The sequence below is a fragment of the Ananas comosus genome, linkage group 23, assembly GCF_001540865.1.
Source record: "Ananas comosus cultivar F153 linkage group 23, ASM154086v1, whole genome shotgun sequence".
Classification (NCBI taxonomy): Eukaryota; Viridiplantae; Streptophyta; class Magnoliopsida; order Poales; family Bromeliaceae; genus Ananas; species Ananas comosus.
Genome location: NC_033643.1, coordinates 3731679 through 3751414, shown reverse-complemented (window position 1 = coordinate 3751414; position 19736 = coordinate 3731679). Strand labels below are relative to the sequence as shown.

The window sequence follows — 19736 nt, the reverse complement described above, 5'->3', positions numbered from 1 at the left end:
ACATTTTTCTATTTTCTTTCCCTCTTGTAATTCACTTCGCCACCGGTTAAAACAATGTCAATTACAACACTTTAGAAAAAATAAAGTGACTATCAAATTTAATTTATAATAATAACTACTAAAATCTCTCCACTTTTTTGGAGCATATTTATTTCACGGCACGCGGAGAAGGGTACAGTTATTTCGTCAATAAATACCTACTTATATTATTTTAGTTTGCCGTAAATTAAATTCGTCTATAGCTTTACTTTTTCATGCTTTTTTTTAGGAACCAAATAATATCTTAACTAAAAATATGAAGTAATCATTAAAAGTTTTACCACTTACATTAGATATGGTATCATTTTCAATTTGAAAAATCAGTTGTACACCGTACAACAAACCGGCTACACCGGGTGCACGCAAATAATTTTCCCCTACCACGTGCGACGCACGTGCGCCCCCCGTGCTAAATAGTAAACACCACCATTGCAAGGACGGATCGAGCCCTAGGGTTTTATTCCCCTCCTCTTTTCTCATCTCTCCCCCAATTCCTCTAAAAAAAAAGAAAAAAAAAAAGAAAAAACAAAGCTATATAGAAAAAGGAGAGCGGAGAGGAGAGCGGGGGAAATCGCGTCGCCTCTTCTCTCTCTCTCCCCTCCAAATCTTGCCCTAATTCGTTCCTTTCTCGAACGAAGGTGAGATCTCTAAACGCTCTTCTCCTCTTTTGATCAATTTCGAGGGTTTTCTAGGGTTCTGATTGGGGTTTTTTGGGGCTTGATAGGGTTCTCGTAGCCCTTGTAGGTGTTATGGTGGTTTGTTTCGTTGATTCTCGTTTAGGGTATATGGTTTCTTATAAAGTTTGGTGTTTGAGCGGGATTAGGTTATGAGCAAGTGATAAATCGTAATTTTAGCTGTTATTGTAGGTGGATGTAGTGAGATGTTTGAATAGTTTCATACTCTGTTTATTGGATCCTTCTTTGCTGTTATATTGTTGCAAGAGCTTTCAGTTTATTAGATCTTTTATTTTAGATGTATGAGTAGGTTGGCGTTTAACTATTTCTCGTGTTTTCTTAGTGGATTGCGAAGCATTAAGGCGTTACATTTCAATTGAAGTATTAGTATGTAAATGGGCACATCAATAGCTTTGTGATGAGTGTCTTCACATTTGGTCGGCAGCTGAGTATGGCGTATGTTGGTTTTTCTTAGTGATTTTTTTTTTGGTTTTCTAGGTTTACAAGATGTGGTACAAGTTCTTAGTGTTTTCTGCATTTCTAAATTTCACTAACAAAGATTGTTTCAGTCAAAATATATGTAATGAATTTGTGTGGTTGATTTTCACTTTCTTAATTCCTTTCGGAATAGAAAGCTACCCTTTTTAGCAGTAATAGTGTTTGAACCACTAATTACTCGAAATTTTAAGTTTCTGTCGGCATTTGCTGGTCATTTGTAAGTTTATAGATTGACCAATCATCTCAACTGTAACTGTGCTGGTTTTCATAGGTATTGGAATTCAAGTTGCTTTTAGATATGTTGAGTTGTGAGGTTCTGAAAGTTACATTTTACTTATCCTTCCACGCGGGACAAATCCCATTTCATGTCATGAGATTTATGAAACTATTTTTTTGTAAAAAAAAAATTAGTGCTTTGCATGTTGAAGCAGCGAACTCCTTGCTAACGAAAGTTATCTTTTTTGTGTTGTTATCTCCTGAACTCACTATATGATAAATGTCTATTCCCGTTGTGGGAAACTTGTTACAGGCGTGCTTAGTATAATTAAGCATCAGAATGGCTACGACAGGAGCAGCTGCAGATTCACTGGGTCCGCGCTTTGGTCCAGAAGATCCCACGCTCCCAAAGCCCTGGAAAGGGCTTATTGATGGGAGCACCGGCCTCTTATATTATTGGAATCCTGATACAAATGTTACCCAATATGAGAGACCTGCTGGCTCCGCACCGCCATTGCCATCTGGCCCTCCTCCCTCTGCAACAACTCCAAACCTTGCGTCGACTTCTCTGATGCCTACCGTACCTTCGAACAGTGTTGTGTCGCAGCAAACCACCCCGCAAACTGTTCAAGCTGGGCAGAAAATGCAAGCAAACCAGCTAATGCAGCAGCAACAGCCTCAGCAGATGTCTCAGCAAGCACCAAATCAGCAACCACAGCAGATGCCATATCAAGTTCCAAATCAGCAGATTGCTCAGCCGAGGAATGAGCAGTACCCACACATGCAGATGCCATACCAGCATATGAGTTATCTACAAGGGCAATTCATCCCGCCACCTCAACAAGGTTTACAGTTTTCATATCATCCAGGGCCACAAACTAATTATAATCAAGGGCAGCCGCAACAAGTGCCACAAATTCCGGTGATTCAGCAAACACAGGAGCCCCAAAATATGCATCGACATGACCAACAACCCCAAACATCGCAGATTCCGCCTCAGGCCCATTTTCAACAGGGTCTTCAGGCCCATTATCATCATGGACAACAGCCAGGACTGCAAAGTGCGCATGTTGCTGGCCAGCAGGGTCCAACATCAAAGGTGTCACCCGCTAGTTTTTCAAAGATGGAAGAAGTTGCGGTTCAGCAGGGCAAGCAGGCTGGTGTTCAACTACCAATGGCTCAACAGGGTGGCATTATTTCTTCTGGCCATCAACAGCCAGGTGGCATGCCTTCGATTAATATTTCACCTGTTGGAGTTCATTCTCTTCAACCTAACAGGCAGTTTGCTGAGGCATCTCCCTATCGTCAACAACAAATGAGTGGTCGTGCAGTTCCAAGTCATGTGGAACAGTCACCTGTTCGCCCACCAATGGGTTTGAATATGGGATATAACGAAGATCGAAATGAACGGGTAGGAAATGATTTTTATTCTTCTAGCAGATTTGAAGGGCCGAAGATGGTGCCACAGCAACCGAAACTTGCACCTCTTCCCATTCCGCAAAATCCACCGGTGAAGTTTCTTTATTTAGAATCCTTGCGACCATTGTTGATCATGCTCAATTCTCCTACTGTCAGATTTAAAACCTACTACTAAGAAGGAAATCAAGCTGCTAAATCCCGTTATGAAACATGCTGAAACTTGCTTACTTGCTCTTTTGGCTCCTATCAATTACTTCAGTCTGAAAATATCTACCTGATTAAATAATATTTTGGTAACTGCTATGTACAAATTATTATTATTATTTTTTTTTGCTGGACAATTTTTTTTGTCTTTAGTTAAAAGTTCTAGGGGCTTCTTCTTTTCATAGTTCACTTGAAACATGATTTCTGGTGTGATGCACATGGTCGCGAAGGTTCAGGCTCTAATATTTTCTCTGGTATTAAGATGGTATTATTAATTAGTAATGTGCTTTAGCATCTAAATTTAGCTTTATATCTGCATAATTATGCAATTTTCTTTGAGTTAGTGCATTTTCTTTTAATTATAATTTCCATATATTTTTAGTATGACCTTCTTGGCTGCCTAAACGTAGTCTCCCCAGCCTGTCTCGGTGCCTCTAGCCTATTTTAATTAGGATGAGAAGCTCCCAGAATTATGGATCCTAATGATGCGGAATGGCTTTTAGAGTGTAATTTTTTAATAGTCGGATTCTTAAGTTGGTTTGGAGTGTACACTATTTCAGGGCATATGATATTGTTTTGTTTTCGTACAATGGGCCTTTTTATCTCTAGTGGACTATCTATTTGCTAATGGCTAGGCACTTCCTGTACATTCTTACAACTATGTACAGTCTGTTGAAGCTAAGCAAGGTTGTGTTGTATTAGGATATGAGAAGCGGTCCTCCGTACACTTCGCCAGGCCATGCAGGTGGGTTGAATACGGTCCCACCCCATGCGATGCCAAACATATACAACCCTGCTGCGTTCCCTAATGCAGCTCCTTTGAGGCCACCTTCAAGAATGCTTGGTCTGCCAGACTTTGCAAATATGTCTGCAGCCGATGCATATCGCCAACACCATGAAGTTACTGCAACGGTAAGATTTTAAGCGATAGTACTTCTTATATTGCTTAAATTAGTTTTTGTGGCATCTGATGTTTTTTGGTGATTAGATAAAGATGTCGTAATGTTGAAGGTTGCTTGAATATTTATTCTCTTGTTAATCTCCAATGATAAAATATGGTCGGTACTTGAGCATTCTTCTGTGTATTGTTTTTATAACCATAATTGGTGTAACCTATATTGGTTGACATCAAAATGGAATACTATGCACAATGTTGTGTTTTTGGGGTTCTTATATCTGGCCATTATGATGGCTGCTTCAATGTTTCTCCTGCAAAGTTCTTTTGCTTCTATATCTCCCTGCAAAAAGAGAAATTTACTGTCTTTTCTATACATGAGCTTGGAAGGTACATTTAAAGATCTTTTTAGTTTAGGAACAAATTGCTTTTTTTTTTTTAAAAAATGTTATTTTAGGACCCTTATTCTATCATAGATTTATTTTTTATCAGATTGTGATATAAAGAAAAACAATTCTTTTCAGGGCGATGATGTTCCTGCACCATTCATGACATTTGAGGAAACCGGCTTCCCTCCGGAAATTCTGAGAGAGGTATTTTGTCCTTAACTGGTTTTTTTGTGGATGGTTATCTATATCTTCATTCTGAATTGATTTATGTTGCTTAGGAGCATGATCAACGAGTATGAATTTGGTCAAACGACCTTCTAACTTCTTTCTGTTAATGCATCACTACAACATGCAGCTTGTGATATTGCTCTTTAGAATAGCATATGTCACATGCTGGATCCTGGGTACCCTAACTCAACAGTATCAGGAGGATGGACTATCTTCCAGATAATGTAATATTGGCGGAGGCTTCGTTCTTCTTGTCTCTGCTACTCAAACCCAAGTCTTTAAGAGCACCTTCTTGCTGCCTTGAGTGGCTTCAGTAAGCAACTATGTGCACTTAGGGTTTTGTTTAGCTATTTACCCTGTGAAAATGTAGATGATAGTTAGTAAGGAAAGATGCACAGGTAGTCTCTGAACTTTCTACAAACTGCAATTTGGCTTCTGATCTCTAAAAAATCAGTCCCTGAACTGGCCTAATTTTTTCAATGTCATCTCTGTAGCACACACTTGCGAATACTTTACCGTTTACTAGGAGCTGAATTATAAGCTAGCAAAAGATAGATTTTGGATGGCCTTGCAAGAGATTAGAAATTTCATAGGTTGATGCATTTAAATGGGAAGATTGGGGATCAAATTTACGATTTGTTGAAAGTTCAGGCACTATCTATGCATTTTACCCTCGATAATATAGTCTGTGTCGGGTCTTGGCATGATAAGGTTGTGATTAATAATATTTACTATCTATACTGTTCCAGTTGCATTTAGCTGGTTTCTCACATCCAACACCAATACAAGCACAGACGTGGCCTGTTGCATTGCAGAACAGGGATATTGTGGCCATTGCCAAAACTGGCTCTGGAAAGACTCTGGGATATCTTATTCCTGCATTTATACATCTGAGAAGATGCAGAAATAATCCTAAGATCGGTCCAACTGTGCTAGTTTTGGCTCCTACTCGTGAGCTTGCTACACAGATACAAGATGAGGCAATCAAATTTGGGCGTTCTTCCAGGTTTTCTTGTACAGTAAGTTTGTGAATCTATCTCTTTATGATGCTTTTCTTCTTTCTGGGAAATGCTTTTTGTGCTTGCAAAGAGGAGATCAGCAGCTTGATAAGTACTATTCAGGTAAACAGCTATTTTCATCTAAACCACACTACGTGTAGATATGGTTTACACTACTTAGGACATTTATTAGGATTTGAGGAATCTTAGGTGGAGTCTCATTGGATGGTAGAAGTTGTACACAACTTTCTGCCACCATTGAGGAAAAAAATTAGTGAAAGATAGATAGAACCAAACAACTATGGCTTAATGTTTAGAATCATCAAGAGTCCTTAGATCTTTGTCTAGGAGGTTACACTGCCTGGTTAATTAATTTCACTAAGTAGGGTTGTAGATCATGATGCGGACGTGGCTAGCCAAGAGTATCGGGCAGCTGCTGCACCCAATTGGAATTTCTGAATGATTTATTTTATAAATTGTAGGTATGTCTTATCTTAGGGAAGAATAGAGTAAGCCGTTGTTTGACAAGAAGTATTATGGATGCTTCATCCTACGACGATATGTTGCACTAGGGAATGGCATTTGTGCTTAAATTACTTTTTGAATAAAAGAACATTTTACTTGTATTCAATTTCTCCTCCTTGTTGTTTTTCTTATATTTTAGTGTTTATATGGAGGAGCTCCAAAGGGACCGCAGCTAAAAGAAATTGAGCGAGGAGCAGACATCATAGTGGCAACACCTGGTCGGTTGAATGACATTGTTGAAATGAAGAAGATCAGCTTCCACCAGGTTTCTTTTCTTGTCCTTGATGAAGCAGATCGCATGCTAGACATGGGTTTTGAACCTCAGATTCGGAAGATTGTGAATGAGATTCCTCCCCGCCGACAAACTCTCATGTACACAGCGACTTGGCCTAAGGAGGTGAGAAAGATAGCAGGGGATCTACTTAGGACTCCTGTCCAGGTGAACATCGGCAGCGTCAATGAACTTGTTGCAAACAAATCGATCACTCAAGTAAGGAGAACATCTGAATATACCTTCTGCTGATTTTTGCGTTCTATTAATGGCAAAGATTGCTCACACTTATTATTTAGGTAATCCACTTTCGAACAGTTAATTCTGAAACTAGAATTGTCACCTATGATACCATTTTATTTCCATAAACCAAGGTTTTACCTGATGGTGACGGTGACGCACCATGCCACAGTTACGGTGGCATGGTATCGTCACGACACGTACCATGTCAGCGGTTGGCATGGATAGCGACAAGATAGAAAACAGGGGTTAAAAAAAGAAGTTGGTTGACTAGTTACACGATGCTGTATGTAGTGGCACTGAATGACAGAGCAGGTTATTGCGGTACCATGCTAATACTATGCTGGTAAGTGGTCAGCATAATATGAGTAATATGAGCTGGTTGTCACTTACCAGCCCCCGTAAATTTCTTTATGTGCATTCTAATTTTGTAATGGAATGTGAGATTCTTTGTTCATATATTTGTAGCTAATCGAATCCTGATGAGGTTAAATAATATTTGTTCCATGTTCTTACGTGGCTACTTGAGTTAGATACCTAGAATTGTGGAATGATTACTATCCCAGTGGGAAATTAAACCTGGGAACTGAATTATCGTATTCATGAAACTCTCTTAGTACTGTTATTGTTTTCTGCAATAACCCAACTGCTACTTTATATTTCTACTCATGATTTATTATGATACTGAAGCTTTTGCATTCAACTCCGGGTATTACATTTGTTGCTGAGGTTGCAATCTTTTACAGTTTTATTATATCTTGTTATACTGCATTTTTTTTTACACAATATTTTCTTTATATACGCTTACTTCCATGATGATGAAGTTTTGCTGCTGGTTATGGTTTGCAGTTTGTAGAGGTGGTTGCTCCGATGGATAAACAAAGGCGGCTGGAGCAGATCCTTAGGTCTCAAGAACGGGGCTCCAAGATCATCATCTTCTGCTCAACAAAGAGGCTGTGCGATCAGCTTGCCCGCAGTATGGGTCGGGCCTTTGGCGCTGCTGCCATTCACGGCGACAAATCTCAAGGTGAAAGAGATCATGTCTTGCATCAGTTCCGCACCGGAAAGGCTCCAATTCTTGTTGCCACCGATGTAGCTGCACGGGGACTTGACATTAAGGATATCAGGTAAGGCTTGTAACATCTGTGTCAGCTTCTCATCATGTTTGCATGGTGCTGCTTGTGTATGTTTGCTTATAACATGATGCATTCAGTTTAGTAATTCTGTAGTAAGCTTTTGCGGTTTGGCTTAGATATGGATAGCTAAAGCCTGCTTTAATAGCTTTATGCGCTTTCTCTTTCGATTTTATATTTGTTGCTAGTCATTTACTTTGCCTAATGTAATACCTTTCTCCAGGGTGGTGATCAACTATGATTTCCCTACTGGTATTGAGGATTATGTCCACCGGATTGGAAGGACAGGAAGGGCGGGGGCCACGGGAGTATCCTACACCTTCTTCTCCGACCAAGACTGGAAATATGCGGCTGATCTAATCAAAGTCCTTGAAGGCGCCAATCAGCGTGTTCCGCCGGAGATCCGTGAAATGGCCGCACGCGGCGGCCCGCCAATCCCCAGGGAGCCTCGTGGCGGAGGAGGCAGGGGTCCAAGCCGCTGGGATTCAGGCGAGGGTGGCGGCCGGGGCATGAGGGATGGCCGGGTTGGTGGCTTTGGTGGGCGTGGCGGTGGCCGGCAAGAATTTTACAGCGGCCGTGGACCCAGGGGGGGTCGGGGCTTCGGTGGGCCTGGCGGGCCTGGGGGCCGTGGGTTTGGTGGCTCAGATGGGCCTGGTGGTCGCGGGTTTGGTGGGCGAGGTGGCCGTGGGGGCCGAGGTTGGCATGACCGTGGCGGCCCGAACGATCGATCCATAAATTCAGATGGGCGGGGGAGGTATGATGTGCGAAGAGGATTCGGAGAGAGGAGCAGGGACCGGAGTTACAGTCGAGATTATGACAGAAGCAGGAGCAGGAGCAGGAGCAGGAGCTACGACAGCCGGAGCAGGAGCAGGAGTCGGACACGAAGTAGAAGCAGGAGCAGAAGCCGTAGCAGGAGCTGGAGAAGCAGAAGCCGGAGCCGTAGCAGGAGCTGGTCGAGGAGCAGGAGCAGGAGTCCCCGTAGTCGGAGCCGTAGCCCGAGACCGAGCCAGAGCCACACGCCAAGGCGGCGCAGTCTGTTTGATGTGCTACCCAGTTCGGACCACGACAACACATTGCCAGCTGCAGCAGCAGCAGCAGCAGCCGCTACTTCTGCTGCTGGAGCAGTCAACCCGAGTTCCGAACCACCTATGTCGTCTGAGTTCGAAGCTCTGCCTGCTGTCGAAATCGAACCTCTCACTTTGCCTTCAACAGGCGATATGTCCCCGACGCCGCCGCCCGTCCCAGATGGTGAATCTTTACATGGAAATGAAACGGCAGATCAACTTCCCGGCCCCGATGGTAATGGAATTCCCAGCTTCACGGCCGAGGCTGCCCCTCCTTCAGATCAAAACCAAACTCCTGACAACTAATATGTCCCCGGATTCATATTGTTTTGTTAGAGATTGCCATGCCCCCTTCTCTCTCTCTCTCTCTCTCTCTACTTTTACTCTCTCTCTCTTTTTGTGTTTTTTTTTTCTGCAATAGTTTATGGGAGGGAGTGAATAGGAAAAAGCAGGAAAAGAAACCCTCAGATCTGGGGGAGTTGAAATTTCTTTTCCTTTACTTTTTCCCCCACAACTGAACCAGTGCTTTGAAAGGTGGGGAATTGATAGAGTTTTAAATGTTTTGTTTGTAGTAACAGGATGATGATATTTGATGACAGTTAATGGTCTACTGCAGTCCACACTTATTTCGCTTTAAAGTTAATACTTATTAAATCATCCATATTATTTCCTAACTTTTCCATTGTTCTCCCTACTGCATTCTATTTGGTAAAAATGAATGGAAGTGATCTGACATATGATCCATTTTGATTCGCGTTTTCAACCTTTAAAGGTTGTTAGTTTGTAGTTCGAGACCACTATACTCTTATGAATTCGTAAGTCCGTTTTGTTTTCATTATTTGTTTTTAATGATGAAGTTTATGAATTGATGATTCATATCGTTAATCATAATTTAGAATATTTAAGTAGTTTAGAAATCAAATTTTATATATTTTTTAACATTATATAACTCACTAGAGCCAAAAGAGAACATTTTCTAATTTAAATTGATAATTTTAGTTATCAAGTACATTATATTTATTTAGTACATTAAATGCATTGGGCATAGTAATTAAGGGCGTGTTTGGTTCGCTTTCTTTTTTACCATGGAATCGGAATGGGAATGAGTGAATTCGTTTGTGGGTGTTTGGTACGTGGGAGTCTCATTCCGATTCCGATTTCCGAGTGGAATGGGAATCGCTCAATCAGCCTTTTTTCAATCCGGCCTAGAAGGCCGGATTGGAAGTTGAATTCGGACGGAATGGATATTTATTTGGATTAAATTTATTTTTTCAACTTTTTTAATTACAATATGAGTTATAATTTAAAAATTAAATATATAATTTTAAATTTTAATTTGAAATTAAATTAAAAATTAAAATTTAATCAAGTATTTCGAATCTAACTTATGAATTTGAATTTAAATTAAAATTTTAATTTACATAAAGTTTATTCAAATTTTATTTCAAACTTAAATTTAGTTTCATATTTTGAATTATCCACTCAACTTCAAAGTTTAATTTTTTTTTTAAAAAAAATAGATCTAAAATTTTGACATTATTTTAAAATTTTGATGTAAAATTCTAATATTTAATATTTAATTTGAATTTAAATTAATATATTATAAAGATAATGTTAGCATATTAATTTGATTACGTTTTTATATCCATCTGAACCAAACACCGACAATAGGAATGATTTATTCCAATTCCGATTCAGGTGATGAACCAAACAGAATTAGGTAATGAGTCATTCCGATTCCGATTCCAGCTTATTTTCATTCCGATTCCGATTCCGACTCCGACTTCGAACCAAACACGCCCTAAATTTCTTTATCTTTATGTATTATTAATTAGGATAAAAAAAGAGAAAGGAATACAAACCACATGATAACAAAATATACAAAAAAATTAAGTGTTTAATGATGATTTTTTTTTTCAAGAAAAATGGAAAAATCATAGAGCAGTCAAGTGCTATTGCAGTAACTGCAAATGCACCTGCAAGTTTCTTTTTTTTTTTTTCCCTGAAGTTGTTTTTTATAAATTGTAAATGGTAAATTTTAAGCGTTTGGTCAACCCTATATTTATGACTAAAAAAAAAAAAAAAAAACCCGCACATTACGGCGCATCTTAATTACTCCATTTTTTTTCCTTTAATTTACTTCTTGTACTTTATCATATTCTTAAAAGGGGAATAAGGATAGAACAACTACTCCACCCTTTTCTCTGGAACAAACTTGTTCTTAAGTAGGAACAAACTTAATTAAAATTTTAAATCTAATTTTAATTATTGTATTAATTTGATAATTAATCTAATTAATATATTTACGTCATTATCTATTGCTTAAATAGTTAAGTAATTAGTTAATTTATTATTTATGGTCGACTAGCTCATTAAGAATTAATTATTTAATAATGTGTTTATCTAATAACTAATATTTATATTGGTAAACTAACTAATTAATATTTTGACTAATTAAATTAATTTCTTAACAAATCATCTAACTAATTAAAAAATTTACTAATTAATTAAAAAATTTGTTATATTTTATAATTAATTAATATATTTTTTTATTATCTTATACAATATTCATAGCTAACAACTTTTATTATTTTATTAAATTATTTTTAAGCAATAATTTTATATTAATTAATTAAAATATTATTAATTTAAAAGTATAATAACTTTTATTTTCGCTATTTTAATCTAATCATCCAAATATTATAACCTTATTTTCAGAAGCAACCCATTTTTCATCATAAAGTTTAAGGGATCTTTTAGTTAAAAATTAAGAATTCAGGTGTCTATGCACAATTTTTTCCAAACAAACAAAAGAAAAAAAAAGGGAAAACTTCAAAAATCCCCCCTGTGGTTTCGTAGTTTCTCATTTTGCTCCCCTGTGGTTTAAAATGTATCAATTTGCCCCCCTGTAGTTTCTTTTTTCTCTTTTTCTTATCAATTTTAATATTTTTTTCTTAAATCAGTGATAAAGTTAAAATTAAAGGGTACTAAAGTGAATATTTAATAAATCTAGATGTGTATCTGAAGTTTTTTGTATATAATAATTTAATAAAATATTAACGAAAAAGCTACCGAAAAGATAAAAACGAAACCACAGGGGGCAATTTGATACACTTTAAACCACAGGGGGGCAAAGTGAGAAACCACAAAACCACAGGGGGGTTTTTTGAAGTTTTTTCAAAAAAAAAGAAGAGTGTTTCACACCCTATTTCACTTAAAATTATTGCCTTAAATTAAATATTATTTTAATATTTTTTCTTTTTCTTGTAGAAGAAGTTATTTATTTAATATTCAAAAGAAATTGACATTTTGTTGGATTCAAAATTTTTTGAATTTTCTCACTTTAAATATCTCTTCCGACGTGTCATGGTCAACTCAAAGTCAACACGCACAATTCATGGAGGTCCGCCACAAATGACAAAAATACCCTCGCATTTAAATTTTTATTTACAGAAACGCCACCGCGCATCAGTATTAAGTAATTTTCAAATTTGGCGGTCGTAGGGGCACGTTGGTAAATAAAGAAAGAAACTTATGGGCATTTTCGGGATAAAATTTTTAAAGAGAACTATAAAAGGGCCCCCGAAGATCGGGGTCGACCTTTCACGCTCTCTCTCTCTCTCTCTCTTTCTCTTTCCTCTTTCGTTCTCGAATCCATTCTCCTTCTAGGGTTAGGGTTTTCGACGCGATTCTCTCGACCCCAAAGCTGCGTAAAACCCTAGCTAGGGTTTCGGGAAAGGAGGAGCGGATCTCCTCGTCGTCTCTCATCGATCTCCGGCTTGTTTCGGGCCCTCTTTTCCCGTAAGCTCCGGTCTTCTTTGCCTCGTTGTTTTGGCCTCTTAGATCTCGAGAATCATTTTAATCCCGTGTTTTTGGGCTTGATCTGATGGGTTTTGGGCGGATTTCGTGTGATCTTTTGGGTTCTAGGTCGATTCAATTGCTCCCTTTGTTGGTGCGTTAGTAATTGGTCAATTGGATTGCTCCCTGTGTTGATGGAATCGTAATTCTTGGATAAAGATTTGCTTTCATGGGTGTTATATTTTATGTTTAATAAATTGGTTTTGATCATGGGAGGATTTAGTGATTATTGGTTGTTGGTAATTGCACATTATGCTGTTTCATTCTTGATTGGTGTGCTAAGCGAGTGCATTTGAAATATGCGGGATTTAATGAAGAAAAGGTAAAAAATATTACAGAACAAGCATAGTTGCCAATGCCCTTCTTGTTTAGTTTATTCCTCTGTATCTGGTTGTTAATTTTCTTATGTAAATTCAATTGGTTGGCTGATTAATATATTGTGTAATTCAATTTCATTTTATGTTTTGAAACTTTCGGTCAAGGATTTAAGTGCCGTGGTAGGGGATCGTGCCGGAAACTTGCCGGTACGGTACGGTACGGCACTGTGCGTGCCGGGCATGCCGGTCAAAAAAATTCTTGTGTGCCGACACATAATAGTATGAAATATTTATTTTCTTTAGCAACAAAATATCCTAACTATTTATTATATCTTTTTATCATATCTTTTGAACTTTATTGAGGATTTTATTTACTAATTTAAAGAATAGAGAGTTTTGAGCTGTGCCATTGGCATGGAGTCTGTATCGTGCCAATGTCTTGTTGGCACGGTACGGCACCGTAGGTACGGCACCGTAGATACGGCCCGTGTCGACGGGCACTTAAAACCTTGCTTTAGGCAATATGAAACATTTTATGTTTTGGAACTTTAGGCAATAGGAAATCTACTTTCAAGATATTGAGAACAAATGATTGGCTTAGTCATACTCCAGCGGTGTTTGCTGGAAATGACCAAATTTGAGCACTTCTGGCATTCACATACAAATTATTGCAATTTTCTTCTTTTGAATGGATATTAGTGTAGGGTTTACGGCTTGGTTAATGTTATGATTTGTGTTAACCCATTAGATTGCATGAGCCTTTAAGTTAAGTACTCAGTAGTAATATTTTTTGGTTTATTTTCTGTTTTCAGGACCTTTGGTTGTTCAAAGACTGCATTATGCATCAAGATACTACCTCTAAAGAGATTGGCTTTTCCGGTAGTGAAGTTGCACCTGAGGTCATATATGGCCAGGATCTATACTATCCTCCTAATACTGACTACTATGGATATTACAGTACAGGTGAATTTCGGATATAATAACCATCTTAAATCATGAAGAGTACTATTACACATTGAATGTATTGTCCAACTCTCAATAACTTTCTTGTGCAGGAGCTGAAGCACCTGGTGCATGGGATGACCACCAAAGTGTTTTTGTATCAGATGGTCAAGATCTTCATTACGTGGTAAGTTTAAGGGCCTATTCGCTCTGGCTTCTAGAGAAGTTTCTCTACTCTAAAAATTGTTAATTATGAGATTGGCATGCCGAAAAATCCTGATCTTACTAAAGTGGGACACCAAAATAAGTTGTCAAACCCTAAAAGCAGAAGCTTTAATTTGAAGCTTCTACTTCTAATGGGCATGTCAACTGGAAGCTGCTACTGCCTTTTCCTAGCAACTTTACGACATTTCTCATAAGCTCCAGCAATTTTTCCACTTTTCTCTAGTTAGTTAGTTTCCTCCCATTATTTCCTGACATTGCATCTTGAACTTCCACAGGGTCCACAGGCTGAAGGCTCACCATATGTATATTATGCACCTAATTATGGATATCCACAGTCTCATTACAACCCATACAATCCTTACATGCCTAGCTCCGTTGTAGGCCCTGATGGTTCAATTATAGGAATGCAGCAATACTTAACTAACCCTGCTTACCATCAACAAATTACTTCACCTTCCTATTTTCCAGTTATTCCAACTGGCACGGAGTTTGTCCCTCATGGCACTTCTGATCAGTCCTTGTACAGTGGTTTCACATCGGTTCCCAGTAAAGCTGATGCTGAAGGGATGAAGAATTCTGCTCCATTAGTTTCTGCGACCGCTCCTGTAGATTCACAGAGGGCTTCTTTACTTAATCCAACATTGGAACATTCCTTTTCTTCTTCCCAGCAGTTTCAACTCCCTTCAAACGGATCATTACTTAATTTGGCACCAAGAAAGCAGTCAGCCACACAACTTGGGAGTCAGCAGGCTACCCAGGTACTCATATATATATATATATACACACACTCTCTGTTATATACTCGTATGCATATATTAACATAAGTGCATCTCTGCATGTGTGTGGAAGGGAGGTAGTTTCCCTATGGAATGCAAGAAAATATTTTATGTTAATGATATTGTATGGGGCAGAGCCTACTCTTAGTGATCTTGTTACATTCCTTTTAAGGTTAGCATATGAGTAGATTGGATTTAAACGATTGACGCCCAAGTGCAGGATGAAGGACGAGTTGGGTATATGGGTTTAAGTAAATAATTAGCAGAGTACTAATGAATTAATTAGCAGTGTTCTTGGCTATCCTTTTCTTCTTATGGTTAGTTACCATTTGCCTGCTCTTAACATGTCTTTCATTTGCTATATTTTTGCGTTCCAGTTTCTAGCTGGCAATTCTTCGGGTCCTGTCCATGCAACAGAGCAATTTTTCAACAGGAGAATTCCTTCATTTGAACCTTCATCGAAAGTGGAATTCCCAATGAACAATAGCCTTATGCACTTTGGATCTAATTCTCGTAAGTTTATCCCAAATGATAAGATGAAGCCTGCTGACAGTGCTGGAAGACCACATTCATTTAGCACTACAGCAAATAGGGTCAGAGATCAGCCAACTTCGTCGATCACCGTTAAGTCCTATACGTCTAAACTAACCATCGCTAATCCACAAGGAATCATTGTCATAAAAACCGATCAATACAACCGAGATGACTTTCCAGTCGAGTATCCATATGCCAAATTTTTTATCATCAAATCCTACAGCGAGGACGATGTTCACAAGAGCATTAAGTATAATGTATGGTCAAGCACGCCCAATGGGAACAAGAAACTGGATGCTGCATACGAAGATGCTCAAAGGTTATCTGCTTTGAAGGGTGTCAACTGCCCCGTCTTTCTGTTCTTCTCCGTAAGTGGCCATTTCCGGATTTTGTAGGGCTCTATTTATATGTCAAATTCCTTGTCTCTATTATACTTCTATTCCTTAATGAGCAAATTTTAATCTCAGGTTAATGGCAGTGGGAGATTCTGCGGTGTTGCCGAGATGTTGGGTCGTGTGGATTTCCAAAGGGACATGGATTTTTGGCAGCAAGATAAATGGAGTGGTAGCTTCTCCGTCAAATGGCACATCATCAAGGATGTGCCAAACACTAACTTTCGGCAAATCACACTAGAAAACAATGAGAATAAACCCGTAACTCATAGCAGAGATACCCAAGAGGCAAGTTGGATGCTTACCCTAATTTTTTTTATTGTATCAATATATGAGCTCTTGGTTGTGCTGGTTATTTGCGTGCTAATAAATTTAAAAATGAGGTCGACAAAAATTCGGTCCCCTCATTTGACCAGAGTTTCAATTTCACGCTTCTTAGATTATAACAATCTAGTCCCTGATGTTTATTCTTCATAATAATTATGACTCTTTCTTTAATCTACCATCCGGAGAAGTGCTGCACTTGCCCCATCTGTAGACTTTTGTTTGTTAAAGTTAGAAACTAATGACAAAAAATGAAACTTAGGCTGTACGAAAATGAAATCAGAGTCGATATAACTGTTGAGAACCAAATTGAAGCCTGTGGTGAAGTTTAAGGCTAATTTGTAATCAACCCCATCATTTTCTCTTTCTACCAAAATTAAAATCATACATGTTTAAAAGAAAGCCTCTAATTTCGCACAATACATACAAAATACTAAGACATGATCATTTATACATTCTAAAATACACTGATGTATGGAATTAATAATATGTATGATGTAATTATTAATTTATGTTTGCATCTCTGTATAACTATGATACCAACTTTTTCCTTCCGAACAAATTCAACCTCAACCTGAACGTCCATCTATTTTGCGATTCACGAATAATTAGCATAGCCATGTTTTATAGCTGAATTTTTCTCCTCTTTTTTTTTGTATTTGGATGCTGGATAATTGCTAACTTAGGATCATTGAACTTCCTAGTTTCATCTAACCTTGACTCATGCTAATGTTTCATTGTTCCGACCGAGTCACTTTTTTGTATTATCACTGTGCTTATGACTTCTCTGGATACAGGTCATGTACATTCCGGGCACAACTATGCTTAAAATCTTTAAGAGCAGTCTGTTGAGGGAAAGCATTCTCGATGACTTCCCAAAGTACGAAGAGCTGGAGAAAAGTAACAAGGAAAGAAGATTCAGGCTCCTAAGAAGCCATGACGCCCCTCTCTTCACACCTACTCTTGCTACTCAGCGTGTAGTAACTGCCTCCCCCAAGAAGCATCCGAGTTCAGATCACACACTAGAAATCGATATTCCGAACCGGCCTCAAAGCGCAGACGAGAAGCGGCAGGACGGTAATTTCGACCAAACTCCACAATCAGATGATAATCAATCGGCATCTCATGCAGGCCGTTCTTCGGGAGAAAACAGGGAACAGCCGAATGTTACAGCTGAGCGTCTTCCAGAAGCTGAAGAGAAGCAGCAAAATGCAGCAGCTGTTGAGAATCCGAAAGCTGATGGTGTCGATCAGCTCCGGACGGAAGACGGGGACAAATCAAAGTCTACTACTGCTGTTCGGCCTTCGAACAAGAACAAAGAGCCTCGAGTGGATGGAAAGCAATCAAATGATACTGTTGTTAAACTTGCGAAAGAAGATAATGCGGTTGATCAGTCTCGAAAGCCGGAAGGGAAAAAGCGTAATGGCGTTACCTACCGGCAGGTTAAAGTGCTTAGCCCTCCAAATAGCAAACCAGTCGATTTGGGCCCCGACGGCAGAGGAGGTTCTGACCCTGCCCAGGTAGTAGGCAACCTCGCCGGGGAAGTCAGCTCCCTCTCGATCAGTTCTAGTGTAAGCGAAGAAGCCGACTCGTCGAGCTTTTCGGGTGATGTCGTAAAGATCGGCTCGATGCATATTAGGGTTCAGAAGACCGGCGAATCAACATGAGAAGTTTCTGTGCGGGGATCGTTTTAAGTTGATACTAGAAGAATCTTCGAAAGGGGGAAAGAGCAAAAGTTTAACAGAAATGGTGGTAGTGTCCTCTCACATGGTTCTGATTATAGTATTTGTGATGGTATGGGTTCTTTGGATTCGAATCGGGCACTCCGTCTATTCTCGCCGGATATTATTCATCAGAGGTTTTGAGTTTTTCTTTTCCTTCTTGTTTTTGTTTTTGTTGCTTTTTTTTAAAAAAAAAAAAATTTCTCTTTGAATCGGAGGAAAATATATTCAACAGATTTGCCATAGTTTCTTTTTGTTCTCTTTTTTCTTTCTTTCTTCAACCTTCCTGTCATCATATTTGAATATAACAAAAAAGAAAAAAACACCATCTCTGTTTTTGTTTTCTTGCTTTAGGTAGTAAGTTTCTGGTGTTCATTTGAGATGAAGTGCTTATTCTAGGTGTTTCCTGACATGTCTTCTTAGATCTCTCTCTCTCTCTCTCTCTCTCTCTCTCTCTCCGCTTTTAAGTTGATGGTAAAGCTTATGCTGGAGGTGAAAAATACAAGAATGGCCTAGGAAAGTTGAGGCCAAGATTTTTGAGTCTTATGTTAAAGGTGATGTTAGGTCAGATGTGTAGGGAAGTTGAAAATAATGGCTGGCGGTGTGTCACGGACAAAATGTTTCCCGCTGACTTTTCCTTGACAGTGGCCCAAATCTGCCAGCGAAACGGGTTGAAAATGGGTTGAATCGGGTTGTCAAAGAGATCCAAACTCAACCCGCTGTGGGAGACAAGGGTTTTGTAACTTCTCCCATCAATGATGGAAGTTTAAGGGTTATGAAACTCCCAAGAGTTAATAGGGTGACTTTTGGACTTATGGGTCATTATGAGGGTGAGTTAATGTGTGTCATAACGAGAGAGTTAGTGTAAGCTAGATTCAATGTATCTAGGAGTCTATATATAGTGGGGTTTGGCTAAGGCCAAAAGGACACAAGAGGGAGTGTGTATGTGTGTTGTAATCTCTTTTTCTAAGTAGTGGAGTGCTAAGTATTTTTGAGTGAACCTCTGTCTCTCTCTTTCTGTCACTCCCTTTGCATACTTAGTCGTAGGACGCGAAGGTCCAGGTTAGCAACAGGGACGAAGGCTTGCCCATCTTCGAGTAGGAAGGCGGGCGCCGTACGGGCTTTGCGAACAGAAACGCTAAGGCCGTGACAGGTGGCAGTACATTTGTCGTGGTCCAGCGGAGCCTCTCTCTGAGGATTATCGTAGACAAAAGGAATTGCTACTGGACTCGCTTCAGACCATTCGCCCTGCCCAGGTTTCGGATCTAATAACCTGGTGTTGGAACTCTAACCAAAAGTTTTCAGTCAAGTCCCTTTACCGCTTCCTCACGAACTCAGGAAAGTGGGACCCTTTAGGTCGACATATTTGGAATTTGAAGATACCGATAAAGATCAAAGTTTTCTTATGGCTACTACTTCGGAAGAGGATCCCCACCGCAGATAGGCTCCACAAACAAGGGTGGTTAGCGAACCAACCTTGCATTTTCTGTGCCGTTTATCCTGAGAACTGCGACCATCTCATGAGTCCCTATATTTTTGTTCGCTTCATACGGCTCAGCGTTGGCGGTTTGGAAGCCCTGGCCGAGTCCTCTGACGATGTGAGAGATCTCTGGTCTAAACTAGTCAGTCTCAAAGACACCAACGAGAGACTTTCTTCTCTCTCAACCCTCTCTGCCATCTGGTGGGTAGTTTGGACGGAAAGGAATGCTATAATCTTTCGAGACAGTGCCCTCAACCCTACCTGGTGCCTGGATCGGATTAAGCTTTTGCTGGACATCTGGACCGCTCCACGTTGATTACTTCGATTTTTCGGGATATGCTTCTTCGCTTCCGTTCTTCTACCCTTTGTCTTTG

At 39.3% G+C, this 19736-nt stretch overlaps 2 protein-coding genes across 2 annotated transcripts; both read left to right on the top strand.

Annotated features, from left to right (window-relative positions):
* LOC109728419 (DEAD-box ATP-dependent RNA helicase 46) lies at positions 493-9467 on the top strand. The gene is made up of 8 exons (XM_020258817.1): positions 493-677; positions 1741-2937; positions 3753-3962; positions 4470-4538; positions 5312-5581; positions 6225-6575; positions 7446-7723; positions 7953-9467. Exons 2-8 carry the CDS (start codon positions 1768-1770, stop codon positions 9097-9099), a joined length of 3495 nt encoding a protein of 1164 aa, XP_020114406.1. The 5' UTR covers positions 493-677; positions 1741-1767; the 3' UTR covers positions 9100-9467.
* LOC109727994 lies at positions 12410-18014 on the top strand. Its single transcript, XM_020258247.1, has 7 exons — positions 12410-12594; positions 13781-13931; positions 14024-14097; positions 14411-14893; positions 15289-15813; positions 15913-16125; positions 16959-18014. Exons 2-7 carry the CDS (start codon positions 13808-13810, stop codon positions 17826-17828), a joined length of 2289 nt encoding a protein of 762 aa, XP_020113836.1. The 5' UTR covers positions 12410-12594; positions 13781-13807; the 3' UTR covers positions 17829-18014.

Bases quoted from the DNA above. Each gene is read 5' to 3' on its own strand.
- LOC109728419 (XM_020258817.1), top strand. From the start codon at position 1,768: ATGGCTACGACAGGAGCAGCTGCAGATTCACTGGGTCCGCGCTTTGGT. The intron at 3,963-4,469 runs GTAAGATTTTAA...AATTCTTTTCAG, and splicing joins ACCATGAAGTTACTGCAACG to GGCGATGATGTTCCTGCACC. The intron at 4,539-5,311 runs GTATTTTGTCCT...ATACTGTTCCAG, and splicing joins CTCCGGAAATTCTGAGAGAG to TTGCATTTAGCTGGTTTCTC.
- LOC109727994 (XM_020258247.1), top strand. From the start codon at position 13,808: ATGCATCAAGATACTACCTCTAAAGAGATTGGCTTTTCCGGTAGTGAA. The intron at 14,098-14,410 runs GTAAGTTTAAGG...GAACTTCCACAG, and splicing joins GTCAAGATCTTCATTACGTG to GGTCCACAGGCTGAAGGCTC. The intron at 14,894-15,288 runs GTACTCATATAT...TTTGCGTTCCAG, and splicing joins GGAGTCAGCAGGCTACCCAG to TTTCTAGCTGGCAATTCTTC.